This window comes from Anopheles ziemanni, chromosome X, assembly GCF_943734765.1.
Source record: "Anopheles ziemanni chromosome X, idAnoZiCoDA_A2_x.2, whole genome shotgun sequence".
NCBI lineage: Eukaryota > Metazoa > Arthropoda > Insecta > Diptera > Culicidae > Anopheles > Anopheles ziemanni.
This window is the reverse complement of record NC_080707.1, coordinates 12,226,594-12,245,134: the sequence shown is the minus strand read 5'-3', so window position 1 is coordinate 12,245,134 and position 18,541 is coordinate 12,226,594. Positions and strand designations below refer to the sequence as shown.

The 18,541-nt window shown below is 47.1% G+C and overlaps 1 protein-coding gene across 1 annotated transcript in view; it reads left to right on the top strand.

Annotated features, from left to right (window-relative positions):
* The window catches only part of LOC131291081 (protein lap4), a 55,165-nt gene that overhangs the window by 15,061 nt on the left and 21,563 nt on the right, over positions 1-18,541 (top strand). The window contains 13 exon segments of the mRNA XM_058320270.1: positions 1,255-1,372; positions 1,482-1,650; positions 2,608-2,853; positions 2,957-4,078; positions 4,362-4,534; positions 10,338-10,534; positions 10,616-11,188; positions 11,266-11,458; positions 12,636-13,183; positions 15,268-15,537; positions 17,112-17,222; positions 17,296-17,475; positions 18,187-18,216. Coding sequence (XP_058176253.1) covers positions 1,255-1,372; positions 1,482-1,650; positions 2,608-2,853; positions 2,957-4,078; positions 4,362-4,534; positions 10,338-10,534; positions 10,616-11,188; positions 11,266-11,458; positions 12,636-13,183; positions 15,268-15,537; positions 17,112-17,222; positions 17,296-17,475; positions 18,187-18,216 — 3,930 coding nt within the window.

Below are 18,541 nucleotides of genomic sequence, written 5' to 3'. Positions count from 1 at the left end.
TTCTCGTTTATGGGTCCAGTTTTTTTTCCTGAATCCGGTTGAAACTTTTCACCATTTTCCGAGGGACGGGGGCGCACTTGACGGGGTTTTTGCTCTACCGAGTTGATTTGTGTGAAGCTTTGGTTATTTTAATTTTTAAATTCGAGCTATTCCACTGGTTTGGGGTTTTTACCTATTTTTTGTTTGTTTTCTTGCTGAACTTTACTCGTATATCGGATTGTTTGGTAAAAGCAAACAGCAAAATGTATTATTTATTAAACAAGTTTGAGTTATTATTATTTATTACACAAGTAATAAGAAACTCGAGGTATTTGTGCAACAACACTTGTGATTAAAAGCTTAAAGAACTTTTGCTTTGCGTACTTTCGAGCGAAAAAAGAAAGTGGTCGAAAAGAATATCATAAACAAACTAAACCTTAAACGAGCCTGTTTGATTTTTTTTCGTGTTTCGTAGTTCTTTGAAAATTGGTTTCATCATGATTTTGTATTGTTTGCAAATGTGCTTTCCGATATGAATAATTAACAAATGGATATAATTTTCTTCTTCTCTTGAAATTGTTTATCTTACAATATTAGTGTTTCGATGAAATACTTACGCATTCATTATTTGTTCAATTACATTTTACATTACTTTCCAACTTGTTGATTGCATCTCCCTCTCTTGTATTTGATATCCAATTATGCCAATGGTACAATGGGCTTGTTTGAACATGTAGCAAATTTCCAGAACCACGATGTTATTATCGCACGGAAAACAAACCGCTGGAGAGGTGACAAATGAAAACAGCACCTTCCATAGAACTTCATTTATTCTATTTTGTTCCACGCAATTTACTGTTGCATGTTTTGCATTTCTCTCGTGTCCGATGCAATGCCGTAATGCAGCAGCATTTCCGCCCGAACCGTGTTGGCAGATTGATCGAATAAGGCGTCGCCAGCGTGTCCGGTGCATCGGACCAGCGGTTCCCGGAATTGAGTTAGGCTTGCTGCGGGTCGCAGGACATGAATCCCACTCCCGGTTCGAGTTGGAGGTGACGAATGATGAGGCAAATGCTAGTGCATCCGCCTTCTATGAAACGCTGCCGATGGCAGCTCGTCGATCCGTGATTGATGCGAAACCTAATTCGATTCGACCTCTGTCCGCTGGATTCGAGTCCGGGACCGGAATGTACAAATTGCTTCGGTGCGCCCGCTTCTGTTACCGCTTCTATTCATTCGTTAATTCGTTCGCTTCTCTTATTCGTTCCGTTGCAGGGATTTTTTCGTCTCTACCGTCTGCGGAAGCTGGGCCTGAGCGACAATGACATACTTAAGATTCCCTCCGACATACAGAACTTTGTCAACCTGGTCGAGCTGGATGTGTCAAGAAATGGTGAGTGTAATTTCCGGCCCGTCCGCTCCATATGCCGAGGGGGAGTCCCGGTCGCCTACCGTTTCCGCGTTGCTTCCATTTTCGGTTTTCCTCCTCCACTTCCACACAGAAATCGGTGACATTCCCGACGACATCAAGCACCTGCGCAGCCTGCAGATAGCCGACTTCAGCTCGAACCCGATCTCGCGGCTACCGCCCGGGTTCTCCCAGCTGCGCAACCTGACGGTGTTGGGCCTGAACGACATGTCCCTCGTCGCCCTGCCGCAAGACTTTGGCTGGTACGTAACCATCATCCACTGTTTGTTTACCTGTTTGCGTTAGCGAGTCTCGGAATCTTGTAAGATTCCACTCATTACGGTACACACTTTTATCTGAAACGTTCGACGCGCTTTACAAATCAACATTCCGAAAGTTGTCAACAAATGTCTTCGTCTGTCAAAAGATGGTACAGTCGTTGCCACCAAACTGTATCTCGAAAGCAGGTGGTGTTGTCTCTATGCCTCCATGTTTTCGAACAGCCCATCAACATTTGTCTCCAAGGTTTTGCAAGAGCTCATAGACTTTCTGGTTGTGTCTCGTAGTCATTTACTTTTGTCTCGAGTTGAAGACAAGAAAATAAAACAGGCTATTGTGCGTTTCGTACCTGATTACTATCTGATAACATTAAAATGGTCAAATGAATGCCTTAAAACAAACTTTAATCAATTATCACGCATTTTCCCCCACGATTTTCGAGTGCGTTTTTGTTTATCCACACAGAAGCAATGAATTAGGGGAAATAAACCTGTTTTGATAGCTGCCAAACGTCACGGATTTTGTTTGTTTACGATAGTTGTCATGTATTTTTTCAATTTCGCTCAGTACCAAACTTTTTATTTGTTATTAATGTTGCATAGTTTCTTTTTTGTCGACCATAATGGTACAAACAAAAATCTTTATTTTTACAGTCAAATGTCAAATAAAAAATGTTTAGACAAAACTGACATTCGGAAGACAAAACCAGATGAACACGAGACAAAAATGAATTAGAAGCAAATCCAGATACGTAATGTCTTAGAGACAAAAGGTTGATGCGCTTTTTCGATCATAGTTGGGTTGGAAGCAGAGATAAGTGGCAATGACAGTAAAAATGGTAGCTTTTTCAAGGACTATCATGTCGAACCAATGTTTGTCAAAATGCGTGCTCACAGACGATGATGGATTGTTCGTTTCGCTTTGATATCGTTTGACAATAGTCTGTCGAAGCTGGTGTCGCTGGAGTTGCGCGAGAACCTGCTGAAGAACCTACCGGAGTCAATTAGCCAGCTGACGAAGCTGGAGCGGTTAGATCTGGGCGACAACGAGATCGATGAGCTTCCGTCGCACCTGGGCTACCTGCCGTCGCTGCAGGAGCTCTGGCTGGACCACAACCAGCTGCAGCGTTTACCGCCTGAGATTGGCTTACTAAAGAAATTAGTATGCCTGGATGTCTCAGAGAATAGGTAGGTCGAAGTGGATGATTGCGGGGCTGTATTTGGTATACTTACACACACCGTGTGTTGTGTGTTGTCTGTCTTTCTCTCTCGGTCCTCTCTAATTCTGTAGATTGGAGGAGTTGCCGGAGGAAATCGGCGGGCTGGAGTGTCTGACCGATCTGCACCTGTCGCAGAACCTGCTGGAAATGCTGCCGAATGGGTTCTCGCGGCTGGTCAGCCTGTCGATCCTGAAGCTGGACCAGAACCGGCTGCACACACTGAACGACAGCATCGGGTGCTGCGTGAACATGCAGGAGCTCATCCTGACGGAGAACTTCCTCAACGAGCTGCCGGCAACCGTGGGCAACATGCTCGTGCTGAACAACCTGAACGTCGACCGGAACTCGCTGGTGGCGGTACCGCGCGAGCTCGGCAATTGTCGCCAGCTCGGCGTGCTGAGCCTGCGCGAAAACAAGCTCACCCGCCTACCCTCGGAGCTCGGCAACTGTACCGAGCTGCACGTGCTGGACGTGTCCGGTAACCTGCTGCAGCACCTGCCGTACTCGCTCGTCAACCTGCAGCTGAAGGCGGTGTGGCTGTCGGAAAACCAGTCCCAGCCACTGCCCACGTTCCAGCCGGACGTGGACGAGGTGACCAAGGAGCAGGTGCTGACGTGCTTCCTGCTGCCGCAGCAGCGCTACGTACCGGCCAACCCGAGCCACCGCGAGGATACCGACTCGGAGAACTGGGAGGAGCGCGAGGCCTCGCGGACGCACTCGGTCAAGTTCACCGAGGACTTCAACGCGGACAAGGACAAACCGTTCGTGCGCCAGAACACGCCCCACCCGAAGGAGCTGAAGATGAAGGCGCACAAGCTGTTCGCGAAGGAGCGCAAGTCGGACGACCTGTCCGGCAACCTGGACACACTCTCGGAGGAGTCCGCCTCGCGGCCCTCGCTGCTCAACCGCTCCGGGTACGGGGCGGCCACGATGGAGGACATCCAGGGTGCCATGCCGACCGAGACGGCGCCCGGCGAACCGGAGGGCCATTCCAACCAAGCGCTGCTCGACACCGACGACTACCCGGACGAGGACGGCTACGAGAAGCGGGTCGGCTTCGAGGTGAACGAAGACCACGAGGAGGGGGACGACGGTGGTGGTGAGGGTGACCGGCAGCACCAGCAGTACCAGCAGTACGGCGACGAGAGTGACGAGAACGGCGGCAAGAAGCCTATCTCCAAGCTGCACCGCAGGTAAGCCTCGTCCAACCTCTTCCCAACAGGGTTTGCTCGCTCGTGTGTGTGTGTGTGTGTGTGTGTGTTTGCGTGGTTTTTTGGTGTGTGGTATGCCTGCCCCCTTTCCCCTCCCATGCAAGTGCGTCCCCATATGTTCCCCGTTGCATTTTCACGTTTCGCGTATAGGTCACACACCAAAATTCCACGCCACGACCACGGAAAACCCCAACAGCTTTCCTGGCTCAAGACGTGACTCTGACTCTCTCTTTCATTTTCCCCCCCATTTATTCTCTGCCTGCAGGGATACGCCGCACCATTTGAAGAACAAGCGTGTGCACCATACCATCACTGACAAGAATACTAATCTAATGTTCACCTCGCTGAAACTAAAAGAACTGTCCCCGCCGAAGCTGGACGAGCATCCGACGGTGGAGCAGTCGCAGGCTGCGACGCAATCCGCCACCCATCCCGAAGGTAGGTAGGGGCCTGAACCCCCGGGCAACCCGAAAGCAACCCCTAACCTTAGATTCAATCTTACACTAACTCTCCGAGGGTGTCGTTGTTGTGCAAACACGCTGTTTACGCCGGTGAAGTTACAAGAGACGAGATCGTATACACATGCGTCGCAATAGTCATCGGTCCCTTTTGGTTGGACTCTACACGGTTCCATGGGTGATAACTGGAGTACAAGGGAACATTGGGCCGAAGTCACTAGAAAGGGCCTCGAATTCGATGAGATTGTTTGACTAAGTGATCGAGATGTTTGCCAGCATTACATCACGATCCATCATCGTCGGCATTACGTCATAACGTCTTTCGGTTGATCATCTTCAGGCGTAGTATATTCTTGTCGAAGGCTATAGAGGCCCGATGTGTGCTTCACATTAGGATGCATCACATTCCAGCGGTCGGCAACGGTGGTGTAGCGGTGGAAAATCAATGCTAAATGGAGAGATACAGAGAGAGAGAGACAGGGAAGGAGAGGAGCATGGATGTGTGCGATAAGATAAGCAGCGACTAGTTTCGCGGTGATGTGCGAGCATGAAGCTGAGGCGGCCGCCAATTCGACACACCAGTGTGTGGAATGTGTCATGTTCCAACATCGATGCCTCTGCGGTGGCGTACTTATTTTAGGTTCGCGGGAAGCAATCGAGCAGGGCGGCGATAAGGCTAACGATGTAGCGTAACTGATAAGCGCCCCAGGGCCAACGTAGCCATTGCCGGAAGTTTAATGCGGAACGGTGAATGGAATGTGCAAACAGAAGATCACAGGTCTTCAGCAACACGCGAAGTGTTCACCTGCCAGCAGAGCGGGCCCTGCGCAGCTTACGGAGGGCGAACAAATATTTGTCTGCGATATTTTGAGGAACCTGAAGAAGGTAACAGGTACTTGACTGGTGACTCGGACTCCGACTTCTCGGCTTCTGAAGCAATCGCCAAGTGCGTGACCTTTTAGCTCGGTATTCGACCGATTGTCCTCCTTAAGGGCGAACTCATTTGCGTAGGTTCCAATGTTTGCCCTTAGAGACTAGTCCGAACATCTCCGGACTTAACTACCGGCCTTCCCAAAAAAAAAAAAACGCTCGCATTGCTCGAGAACTAAGCGCACTCCGCCGCATGTGACCACACATCATTGCACAATTGTTTACCGACACTACTCTGCCCCATGCGCTGTGAAGATGGCGCAACGGGGCGTATACTCCCTTAAGGCGGTTCCAGCCTGGTAGCGCTTCATTAGAGTGCACCCATGATGACGGACAGCTATGAGGGCACCGTTGTGGAGGTTACCAGAAACCGCACCCCTTCGCGATATTAGCCCCCCACCCTCTTCGCTCCCTTTCCGAAACGGGTGAGGGTGATACGTTGGGTGAAGGGCGTGGTGTAGCACTCTGTGTCACTCGTTGCTCCCCAGACGTGGCGTACTTCCCGTGGCACTCCACGCTCTCGGCCTGGGAACGCACGGTTTCAATGACGCTGTGTGTACACATTGCGACGACGACGACCAATTTCAGATAAGCTCCCTTTTGTACACGCTGTTGCTCGTTCGATAAACAAACAGGTAGAATACCCTCTCCCGATCGTCCACCTGCGTATGGGTGTCACGAAGGTATCCGCATTCGGTACAAACCTTCAAACCGTCCAAAAGCCACCTATCTGCCGCGTGCGTATGTGTTGAGCATGTTGCGCGCGATAACAGAAGGAGGAGGGTGTCGTCGATTTTGTGTGTCAGGGTTGTACGTCGAAAAACGGCGACTATGACGACGATAGTGGTTGCTTCGCGCTGTCGCTTTGTCGGTGGGGGTCTTTGGGAAACACATTAGAGTTTAAGCATTCAAGATTATTCATTTTGGAAGTACCCTAACTGCATTTCATGCGTGCCTAACAATGGTTACTAGCTGTGAAATGTAGCGTACCTCGGGATTTTAGCTTAGGGTGACGTCATCGAAGAAAAAGAGAAATCCAATGATTCACTACCGTTGATCTTCATCAGCTTGTACACTGGTTCTTGTACAACGTACCGATTCACCAAATCCAACCGGATAACAAACTTCTGACGTTCCCGGGTGCTTAGTCATGGGTGTCAGGAAGGAAGGTTATAGTGGCGACAATCGAATCGTAACCCTTAGGTATAGGAGTGGATACCTCTAAGGGCAGCCTGTTAGCACTTTGCTTATCAGATCTCTGGACGGTGGTGTATGGAGCACATACAAACACACAATTATCAATTCACATCCACTCATGGGTGGGTTCCCCTCAATGTAACGGGTATATGTAGCACTTCCGTAGGCCACAGTCCGCCCGGAGTTACTGCATCATGACGCGTAGGTGGCGTAGTCCAATATAGTAGTCTCTCAACCGTGGCGTGGTAGTATCTTTGGAGAAGAATTCTCAGCGACGCCGTACGGGTTGTAGTAGCTGCCCGCGTGTCGCGCACGTAGAGTGTCGTTTGGTTCTGCGTTCTATCGCGATAAGAGGTAGTTTTATCGAGTGTGCGCTAGCTCCGCTTATCGGGACCACGCAAGGGGCCAGTACATCAGCATTTGGCAATCGCTCTCGCTTTGCTGCAGCACACCTTATCGATGTCGCCGACGCTACGGCTGGCAAAGCCTGTGGATCGGTCCTAGTGCGCGGTTCGTCGTGGTTTGTCACGACGCGCGATGTTGATACCAGCCGCCAGCATATTGCAGCAGAGTACACCTCGCGGACAGATCGTCATCTGCTACCTATTGTGGAGTTCTTCCAGCCAGTGGAATACGGTGCTAAAGCTGTCGACCATCCGAACAGAAGATTTTCCAGCTGCATATCGGTGAAATCCGCTCTAGAAACCTTCAACGAGATCAGAACGTGCGCCACTGAGTCATCGTTGACGCTGCGCGTCTAACCACCGGAATCGTCTCCAATCAACCGAAAGTGTATGCGTGTCCGTGGTGTTGTGAGGTGCCCTTTCCTATTCTGTGGCAGCAGCTACACGCTCGTTGCCCTTTGGTAGCCCTACAAAGCGCGTGTCCCACTAATTGAGGGTGAAAATTACGTTATCCCAGTTATTAAACCGAACTCTCTTCAGCCTCTCTGCCTCCGGCGACAGGGTGGCCTTTACATCCGCGTCACTGGAGCGTGGCACATCGTACGCGTATTTGTGTGTGTCTATCTGGCGTAAGGTAGCTGAGTGTGAAATTTTCGAGGCTGTTAGATTAATTTTATCAACGCAGCAAGCAAAACCGGACGGCCCTCGAAGTCCGTTATCGAGTTGACGGAACTCCTTTTGTTACCAAACTACAGCAACCTGCTTCCGTTGCCATCCGTTTGTCCCATGTCCCATTAGCTGTGTGTGTTGTTTTCCAGCGGCTGCCAGTGTTTGGGTTTGACGTCCTTTTGCGCTCTTTGTTGTAGCGCCAAGTTTATAAATATTTTTGCCTCACCGCAGACCACCAGAAGAGAGGCGAGAGGGGGTTGTGAGTTGAGTTTCAGCGATGTTTTCGGTAAAGTTCAAGGTGAAGGACGAGGGCAAGGCGAGGGCGTCACGGCGCGGGCGGCCGCTCTCCCGGCGCTCGTCGGCGGCGTCCTCGACGCGCTCCTCCAACCTGTCGTCGCTGGGCGGTGGCGCGTCACCCGCCAGCATCCTGTCGAACGGTAAGAAGAAGTCGGGCGGCCGGAAGGACGACAAGCGGCGCATTCGCATTATCACCTCGGTCAAGGGCGGCGGCAGCGACGGCGAGCAGCGGACGGCGGCGGCGGGTGGCGGTGGATTCGCCCTGTTTGGCAAGCAGAAAGTGTACGGTAAGGGAAGGGACTCTTGTCTTTGACGACTTTACGATAACGCTGAGATACAGCACCAAAAAAATAACATCCACTCCAGGACAGCAGGCCGAGACAAGCGCCATTTTGCCCCTCGGCACGGTCCTAGTTCCAACACCTTCGGCTTCGTCATCGTCGTCAACCCAAGACTCGCGTACGAGTCTTTATTAATAAATGGAGGCTCAAAAAGCTCAATTTTCTTAACAACTTCGCCGTGTGAAGGTGTTTTCCGAGTTCGAAACAAAGGATCAAACTGTCCTACAGTGCAAGTGTCCCGAGGTAGCCTCAACCTGGTGCCGTTTTTCGAGCACCTTCGGGCACGCGCTAATTGAATAGGTACACATACGTTAAACAAAAACAACCCACACACAACCGAAACCCTTTGGACCATCGATAGCACTTCGATACTAGGTCATAATTATGTGTGTTTGTGAAATAACTTCATTGGCGAGGTGCAAGCGCACGCGAGGAGGGAAGCGACGAAAACACCGAGTGTACCCGTGAATAAACAAACATGTTTGACTACACAAATCGCCAGCGTCGTGTGCTGTTGCCAGTCGTAAACAGTGGCTACGGCGGCGATTAAATCTCGCAAGAGCGTGTACACAATGTGCTAAGCGGCAGAGGATAGGAAGCTGCCTTTGCCTCTCGCTTTTTTTTTTTTTTTGTAAAAACCCTTTCGGTCCGCGGTGTCAGATGTGTCTCCCCCCTGAAAGGCATTAACAGAAGCACGGTGGACAAGAAAAAAGAGAACTTTACTGACAAGCGTCAGAAAAAGGCATCTTCAAAGCGTTATGAAAATTAAACGGATGCAGTTTATAATGCAAGGTAACAAAAAAGGCTGAAATCTAACGTTTCAGTTAGAGCATCGGGCTCTTTGGCACCATGGAATGGTTTCGAGTTGTTTTGTAGTTTCGTGAACATGATCAATCACATCAAAACAAATCGTTTTCAGGTAGAAGACAATAATTATTTGCAAGATATGGAATGTAAACAGTGCCTAAAATACTGTAACGAATCGTTTCATAACACTATGTCCGATTTTTTTTATAGAAAGCTATATTTTTATAGATCAATAACATTTGTTTGAAAAATTTGGTAAATAGTCAAATAATTTCCATCACCATTTTCTCTCTAATTAGAAGCCATTGCATTTGGTAACTAAAATGGTGTTTTAATTTTTATCTACCTTATCATCCTCAAATCTACCTTGTCCTCAAAAAGTGCAACAAAAACATCCATTGAAGGATGTAGAGCATTAACCTTGCCGCCTTTTTCAACAAAAACAAGCAGTATTTTTGGCTATTTTTGAGAAAACCACCTCAAACCGCGGTAGAGGCGTGCTTCTTCGGAGTCATGGAATTTTTCTATTATTATTCGGAATATCCTTGGACTTACGAGACCACAATCTGTCATTTTGAACATCCTGAAGGTGCTGTAACAAATCAAAGAGAATTCATCGGAAAAGAAAAGCGTAGGAGAGTTGCTTTTTCACACTGTTCCAATGAAAGATTGCGAAACTCCGTCAAATCAGACATTTTTTTACAGCTTGCAATTCCTTGGGGTCTTGTATAAGTAGACTGGACGTGGCCTTTTTCGAGACGTTAACATCAGTTTTTGATGTTTGTCGAGTTTTTTAGCAGACGGCTTTAATCACTTGCTTTTCAGGCTGGATCTGTTTTGGTCATCAAACTGAAAAGTGTGTACGGGAATATATTGGAGCAAAGTGTAAATAAGCTTATTGAAATCGTGCATCCTTCGCGACGAGAAGAATCATTTTCGCTTGGAAACCACTGGTTCACACCAACAAGAATGCGTTTATATCGGTGTGTGTGTTGTGTGTGTTGTCTCTTGTTCCCAGCGAGATGCCCAGCAGCGTGTTACTAAACCACAATAACGATGGCGCCTCTCCCCCCCCCGTCTGCGGTTTTGCTAGGAACTGTTCGATAACGTTTCCGGACTTGGAATTTTCCCATTTTAGATACCCTCGATGCGTACACCGCACTCCGGGAGGAACGGCTCGAGATCCACATCGAGCGCACGTCCGCCGGGCTGGGCCTCAGCATAGCGGGTGGGCGCGGCTCGACCCCGTTCAAGGGCGACGACGAGGGCATCTTCATCTCGCGCGTCACCGAGAAGGGCCCGGCGGATCTGGCCGGGTTGAAGGTTGGCGATAAGGTGAGTCACATGGATGGTTGCTGTTCGCAGAAACAGGGGGGTCCATTAACGTCTTCGTCTTCGTTCCTTTCCGTTCCGTAGGTACTTAAGGTCAATGGAATCTCGGTGGAGGATGCCGATCACTACGATGCGGTCGAGGTGCTGAAGGCGTGCGGCTCGGTGCTCGTGCTGTTCATTGCCCGCGAGGTAACGCGCCTCATCGGACACCCGGTGTTCGACGAGAGTGGCTCGGTGGCACAGATCAGTGTGACCGACCACCAGCACTCGGACGCTGAAGGTAAGCTAGCGATGGTTTCGCCGCCGCCACCACCACCCGTGTCGCTCGGCATTCCGACCAGCGACAACAACGGGTACCTGGGGTCGGCCGCTCCCTCACCGAACACGGTTGGGCTGCCGAATGGTGCCGCCGGCGTCTCCGGTGGCGCCAACCTCGGCGAGATGCTGGCGAACGGCAACGAGATCACGCAGAAGATCATCCTGCACACGACGCTTATCCGCGACCAGATCGGGCAGGGACTCGGATTCTGCATCGCCGGTGGTAAGGGACACGCACCGTTCAAGGACGGCTCCGAGGGCATCTACATTTCGCGCCTGAACGAGAACGGTGTCGCACACAAGGACGGCAAGATAATGGTGGGCGATCGTGTGCTTGCGGTAAGTAGTGTCCGAAGTAGTGTTACCCCATAATGAAGCGAACTCCTTTCAAGCCAATCCTTTTCTTCCGCCCGCAGATAAACGGTGTCGACATTACCAACGCCCACCATGACTATGCGGTGCAGCTCCTGACCGACCATCAGCGCTTCGTGCGGCTGGTGGTGCAGCGAGAGGTAAAGGGACCACTGGATGCACTTCACAGTCCGCGCAGTCCACTCGTCGGCCCCGCCGGTGTCGGAACACGTACCGGGGCCGGCAGCTACCGAGCCGGTAAGCACGATGTAGAGTGCAGGAAAATTTTAACAATGGGAAAATATTGTTGAATTTGTTACGAATTTTATTCGAAGAGATGATCTTAACATCTAAAGTTCAGTGTAGGAAAGGAGTGTTTTTTGTAACGCAAAATCCAGCATATTTATTATTAACCTGAAAGTAATTTGTGTTGCAAATATCTTCTCAAAAACCCAACTGGCACATTACCGACATTTAAGAAACATTCTACAATGTATAGTTTGTCTACTGCAGATGATAATGCTCAAATTTCTTTGCGCTTTTAAGATAGACAGTAAAGCATAACCAATTTTTCACTCGTCTGTGTCTAGCGGGACATGTCCCTTTTGTATTTGAGATATTGCATTTCAATATGTTCATAAAATGAGTTTCACGAGGGGAATTCATTTGATCAAATAATTAATGTCAAACTGCATCACAAGCAAGGGCTACGAAGATGTTATTTAAAAAAGTCTTCAATGAAGAGATATTTATATAACGTCGATAATTAAACCTCAAATGGTTGAAAATTTGGATTTAAGGCTAAAGTAAAGCTGTTTTACTTGCACGCCGAAGTAAATGAAATTCAATTTACTGGTTCTTGATGAATGAACTGGCGTGAACAGTGTGTTGCTTAACTAAATCAACAAATATGTTAACGGGACTAAATCAACAACACACGGGCCGATTATTTTGCGAATATTTATGACCTGAACAGGCATTAATTGAATCATTATCATGTCACGAGCCAATCATTCAGGCAATATTATGTTAGAATCAACGGGTTCTAAACTAGAAATAATATGCCTAAAGAAAAGCTAGTCTACCAGTTGAGTTGAAATCTTTGAAAAATGTGTCTTTGAACTTTTAAAATACATGAATATCTGTTGCATTTTTATCACTTAGCACTACATATTGTTCCCTCAACATGGTTCAACGTCATATTTAGGATTTCATTTTTTTTATTTGTTCATATTTGTTTAGGAAACGTTTCTTTGAAAAAAAAATTATTAAATAGAGGTTTCTTATTTGTTGTAAATAATGCTAGGTGCCAAATTTGATTTAGTGTATGTTTTATTTTTGTAGTTCATATATTGATTGACGTACTTGACAAATATTGCTTTCCTACTTCGAAACGAGATTTTGATTTTTTTTTTATCTTTGCCTTTTGTTATAGGATACACTGGTTACCGACGCTCGACGACAGACGACCAGCTCGCTGAAAACAATGGCAGCAGTCCGCTTCAGTCCGGCGAAGCAGCCCGGGCTGCAGGTCTCGAGGTCGATGCCAAGGCGCACGACCAACAAAAGGTAACTGGCAATGGTGGGCCTCCCGCTCTCAGTTCACTAAGCTCATATGCACCGCCATCGGTACCGCACCATCACCAACACCTGCCATCGTCTGCTGCACATGAGTCACACCATCAGCAGCAACAGCAACAGCAGCAGCAGCAGCATCAACAACAATCGCATCTGCAATCGCAATCACATACGCAATCGCAGCCTCCCCTACCAGCACCCCGTACAGTATTAATGCAAAACGTAAATAACACCCACAAGCAAAACATCACTAGCTACGATGGTAGCAACGGCGTGCCGCCAAAGCAGCAGCAACCGTCGGATCCGCAATCGGCGATGCAGGTCGCCACCGGAAACGGCACGGGGCTGGCGGGTAGCACTAACAATAACGGAGTGGTCTCTCACTCCACACACGACGACCCACAGGTAAGGTTTCCGTTTTCGTAATCGCCGTCCGTCCGTCCGTCGGTATTCCGTATCCTGCATGCAGAGAGAACGTTATCGAAAACTCGCCCGGGGTTCTCGGGAAGCCCACTCGGAGCACACGCTGGGTTTCCGCGCGCCAACAGAGCGAAGCTCGAATGCTGCTAGCATGTTTCCTCCTCGAACTAGTCCCACAGCCCCCTCTCCTCCCACAACCACGTCTGCCGGGGTCTTCCTAGTACGCGAATATAGCAGCTGTTAACACGAACAACCAGAGATGCACTCCTTGTTGCTGCTAGACACGTTGTGTGATTAATTCTGTTGCACCGCACGATGAATGGCTGCGTGTTTGCATTTTTGTTGTGTATTTTGTTGCATTTCTTTTTTTTCGTTGTAGTACACCTCGTTTCAAACACATCCAATGGTTTTGCGCACGCATAAGAAGCATAGTACAAATAATATCGTGAAGCAATCTAAAACACATTTCACCATCAATACTGTGTCATAACAACTTTTCCCTCATCTCACAACACACATCTCGAAGGCAGTTTCCCGTCCAATTCGTCACTTCATCGATCATTGTAAAATCAAACGCGAAAATCAACCATTATAAAGTACAATGTTCCATTGTTTAAAACGCTTCTATCCAGGTTCCTGCCAACTGTATGTCCTTTTTGGAACGAGATTAATTGGGTTTTGTCTGAAACGAATAATTTATAGAATATAGGAACTTGTCATTTTCCTGAATCACAGTGGAAAAGTGATTTCCCGATGGAAATAGTAGGAAACCATATTTTACTTATATCTTTGCATGATAGCCTTCGGGTTAGCTGTCAAAAGCTCAGGATTGATACTAGTCATCGCTTATTTACAATCTTTTGCAATACTAAACTAAAAAGATTACCAACCTGATAGGTGAACACTTAAGTATAAAATTGGCTGAACGGATTTGGTAAACAAAATATGAGGCAAACAACAGAAAAACATTCAGTATCAAAATGTGTTAGCCTATATCAATTCCATTGTTCATTGGTACAGTGCACTGTAAAGCTCGACCCGAATTTGTTCCATCGCTTTTTGCGAACGCGGCTTCGAACCCGGATGGATCCGTTGTGGTTCCTCTCGTATCCGCTGTCCCGGTAATATTACTACGGTTCCTTCCCCACACCAGCCATATTAACTTCCACCACCCTTTGCCACATTTCTCAGTAACTACCCCGTAAAGCTATTAGATGTACAAATAAGTATTAGCGTATGCGTGTGTATGTTTTTTTCTTTCCTAATCCATATTTTCCCATTTTTCTTTTATTTCTTTTCCATATTTTCCATTTTCCCCCAATTCTTGGTTGTTGTGGGTTGCGCCTGGCCGCCTGACACCTTGACCATCACCAACGACCCTTGACACTCCCTTCTTCGGTGCAAACGCCATGACCGCCCGCCCGCCCGCTCACTCGCTCGATCGCTCGCTCACATACCTAATCCACGCCCTCTCGTGCGCCTCGCATGATGTGCCCGACTTTATATGTATATATAAATATACGTGTGTATGTGTGTGTATGTGTGCGTGTGCATGGTGAACCCTTGATGAACATCTACGGACCTGGGGGGGTGGCATTTGTTGTAACTCTTCTCCTTAATCGTACCGGCTACGGACGACGCGGTGGTTGGAATACACCTAACCTAATGCAACCACGAAAACATCAACATCATCGATCATCACCGGATCAATTGCCATCTGCATCACCCTTTCCCCCACCTCCGCATTCATTTGGTCTTTCTCTCGCTCACGTGGTTTCTTCTTTCCCTCCACTTTTCCTCCCGCCTTCTGTCGACTATCTCGACGTACCCTTTTATCTATCTGCTCGAAAATCTTTGACCACGTTCGTCTGTCCCGTGGAAAACCCTTTTCTCGCATCATTCCATCGTCGTTTTGATGTGGAAAAAATTGGGCGATGGTTTGAAACGCATACGAATAAACCATCCACAATTTCCGCTTCGTTCTTACGGAACGGAACCAAAACCCAAAACACATCGGAATCGGGTGAAAAAAAACCAAACAACGACACGAAACGAAAAACTCCCTACAGGTGTCAGCCAGGCCCATGACCAGCGCAGACTTTCAGGCCATGATACCGTCTCACTTTATCAGCGGCGGGCGGCAAGTAAACGTGGACCGGTCGGACCACGGACCCTCGGTGACGGTGACGGTGCAGAAGGCCGTGCCGGACATGCCGATGCTGCCGCCAGCGCCGACCGAGCTCGGCACCGTGACCGAAACGATTACCAAGTCAACGTTCACTGAGACGGTAATGACCCGGGTTACTGACAATCGCTTATTGGAACCACTAATCAGCGAGGTAAACACAAACGTTTTCCAACGATTTTTTCTTCTTTCTTTTGTTTCTATTTTTTTGCCAACCACCGAGCACATGTCTACCACACACACCCTAGAGAACGGATTGAACGGAAAAAAATCACATTATTACTATTACCATTTACCTACAACTATCTTTTATTATCTTCTTGTCACCTCCGTTTCGCGTTGTCTCCAGATAAAGAAAACATTCACAGATTCTTCATTTATGTACTCTTTAAAACTTCCTCTATTCCGCTTCCGGCGGGGCGCTCTTCTACAACTCTGTCTTTGCGCAATTAAGTGTGTCTACTCCACTAGCATGATCAATGTGCCAACAATATCAAAACAAATGGAAACGAAATGATGCTTATACTGTAACGCCGAGGTTGCAGCATGCTGCATGCTTCACAATGCGACGAGATATCCTTTTCTATGCTAACTCTCTTTGAAACTACCTCATATCATCGTCAACGAAACGGAAAGCCGATGGTCAATCGAATCCGTATCCTGGCATAGACTGTGTGTCTAATATATCTCTGGTTTTACTAATCTGTTGGATATTTTAAATATCGCACACTTTCGTGTGTATGTTTTAGATTCATATAAAATGAAGACTGCATTTATGCGTGATTTTGATAGTTTACCTTTGCCTTTCTCATTCGTCTATTAAATTATTATTATGTTGGAAATGTCACGTTCGACTTGTTTAGTTCATAGTCGAGGAACTTATACAAAATGTACACACTGTTGAAACATTCAAACAAAATCAAATCAAACTATTGCATCTTTTGCTAAACACATATACGATCAATAAACCGCTTTAGTTATTTTTGATCGTGATTTGAAAACCGAATTTGTCAATCCAGAATCAAATTCATTTTGACAGTCATTTAGGCATTATGTTTGTTGCAAGTGCCTTAATTGAAATTGCTAGGGTCCTGGGTTATTGTTCCCCAGTTAACAACCGGTGTTGGCTCACTTTGGTACTGCAGCGCTGCTATTCACTTGGTTCCCTTTTACCTCTCTTATTCTCTCTATCTGCTTGTCAAACCTACAGCTACACACACGCACTAACTGAACGAATAACATACGTATTTTTATTTCCGCTCCAAAAATTCCCCAGTCTGACCGTTTTCATTCCATAACTCGTACTTGCACCTTTTGTTTCATACATATTACTCCTAATTTCAATAATTTTACCGAGTGGCTGTTCATATTGTCCTAGCAATCCTGTAATTTACTATGATGCGATTTACATTTAACTGTGTGCACTTTTTTGTTAACTCCATCGTGTATGTTGCACCCGATGTGTTGCGTGCTAAACAACCGTATACTAAATATCTCGCACTCACCGACGCTGGAGTTCTAATTACTTGCTCTGGGGTTTCATATGACTGCGTTTCCGTTCCGTGCACGCTCCGTGATGATTGCTGCACCAGTGTGTATAGGGTGTCCACTGATTGAGTCACCATTTTATCTGTGTTTGTGTTCTGTTTCTTTTTTTTCCATCTGTACATTAATGGTGTACATCAAAAACTCTCCACACAACTGCTGCTGGTATCGTCGATTCTGCAGGAGGTCGTACTGCCGAAGGATCAGGGCTCACTAGGATTCAGTATTATCGGAGGTACCGATCATTCCTGCACCCCGTTCGGAGGTAACGAGCCGGGAATATTCATTTCACACGTAAGTGTTGACAACCCGATACACCACGAAGCAAGCAATCATTAATTACCTTTTTTCCGTTTCCGTGTTGTAGATCGTTGCCGGCGGTATTGCGGCGCTTTCCGGTAAGCTGCGTATCGGTGATCGGATCCTGAAGGTGAACGGTACCGACGTAACGCAGGCCACGCACCAGGAAGCGGTAATGGAGCTGCTGCGACCGTGTGACGACATCAAGCTGACGGTTCAGCACGATCCGCTGCCGGCCGGGTACCAGGTATGGCGTGTTCCCAGTGTGCCTGCATATTTTTTAGCACAATATTTCTTGCTTGGAAAATGCCATCATCTTAGTACTTTTCTACACTTTGCCACTTTCGTCTGCTAACCTCCGGCAAAGACCACTAAAGGCGTTTCAGCTCAAAGTTTAATTTTAACGCAATAGAAATAAGCGCAACGGCCAGCTCCTCATGGTTGAAAACAACATGACAACATTTCGTCTTGAAAAAGCTACGATTCGGTGATGTTCCAACGTCGCGGTGCCTTTAGCGGTTGTTAAAAAACTATCTGATTTCGGCACAAATTCAGAGACTCGTAAAACTAAATGATACTTCATGAGCTTTTCACATTTGTTTGTGCATCGTTTTCCGTCATACTACATTTAAGCATGCTAAGGTTAATTACTCACGAGCAGGAAAGATATTGTGATGCGTCTAGAGATCAATCTACCAAGCTTCATGTTTCGATTCAACCGAACACCAAGGATCTGTAGATCTTCTATTTACCGACAATATTCGAAATGACAATGCAATCGAAGAATCGATCTGTGTAGATCACAAATATTGTTATAACATATCTACTATCTACTAGACGCTCTTTTCAATTATTCAACCTCTTTTGCCTCACCCATTCTCGTTTTGCAAATGCGTATACACAAAAATCCGCATCCGCTACTCTGCTACCCACTGCCTACGCCCATTCCATAAAACAGCATTTTGAAATAATTGCATTGAACACAGAGGTATGTAAACGTCGAGCCAAGCGATATCGATGTTTCCCCTTGTTATGATTTTCAATACTCATCGGAACGCGAACGGTGGTTCAGCTTTATTTCGATTTGTTTTGTGTTACCAAACCCTCACCCGTTTGCTCGGTAGGCTTTAAATAGTAAATCATTCGTTATGGACTACTGTTCCGTTCACTAAGTTACTTGTGACTCGCTGAAGGAATGAAAATTTCTCGTGCGAGATTTAGTGCATGAAGTTGGAGTATTCGCCTTCGTTTTTTCTTCTCTAATTGTAGCGTTTATGTTATCCTTTTTACTTGAAAATAAGTTTGATTTAATG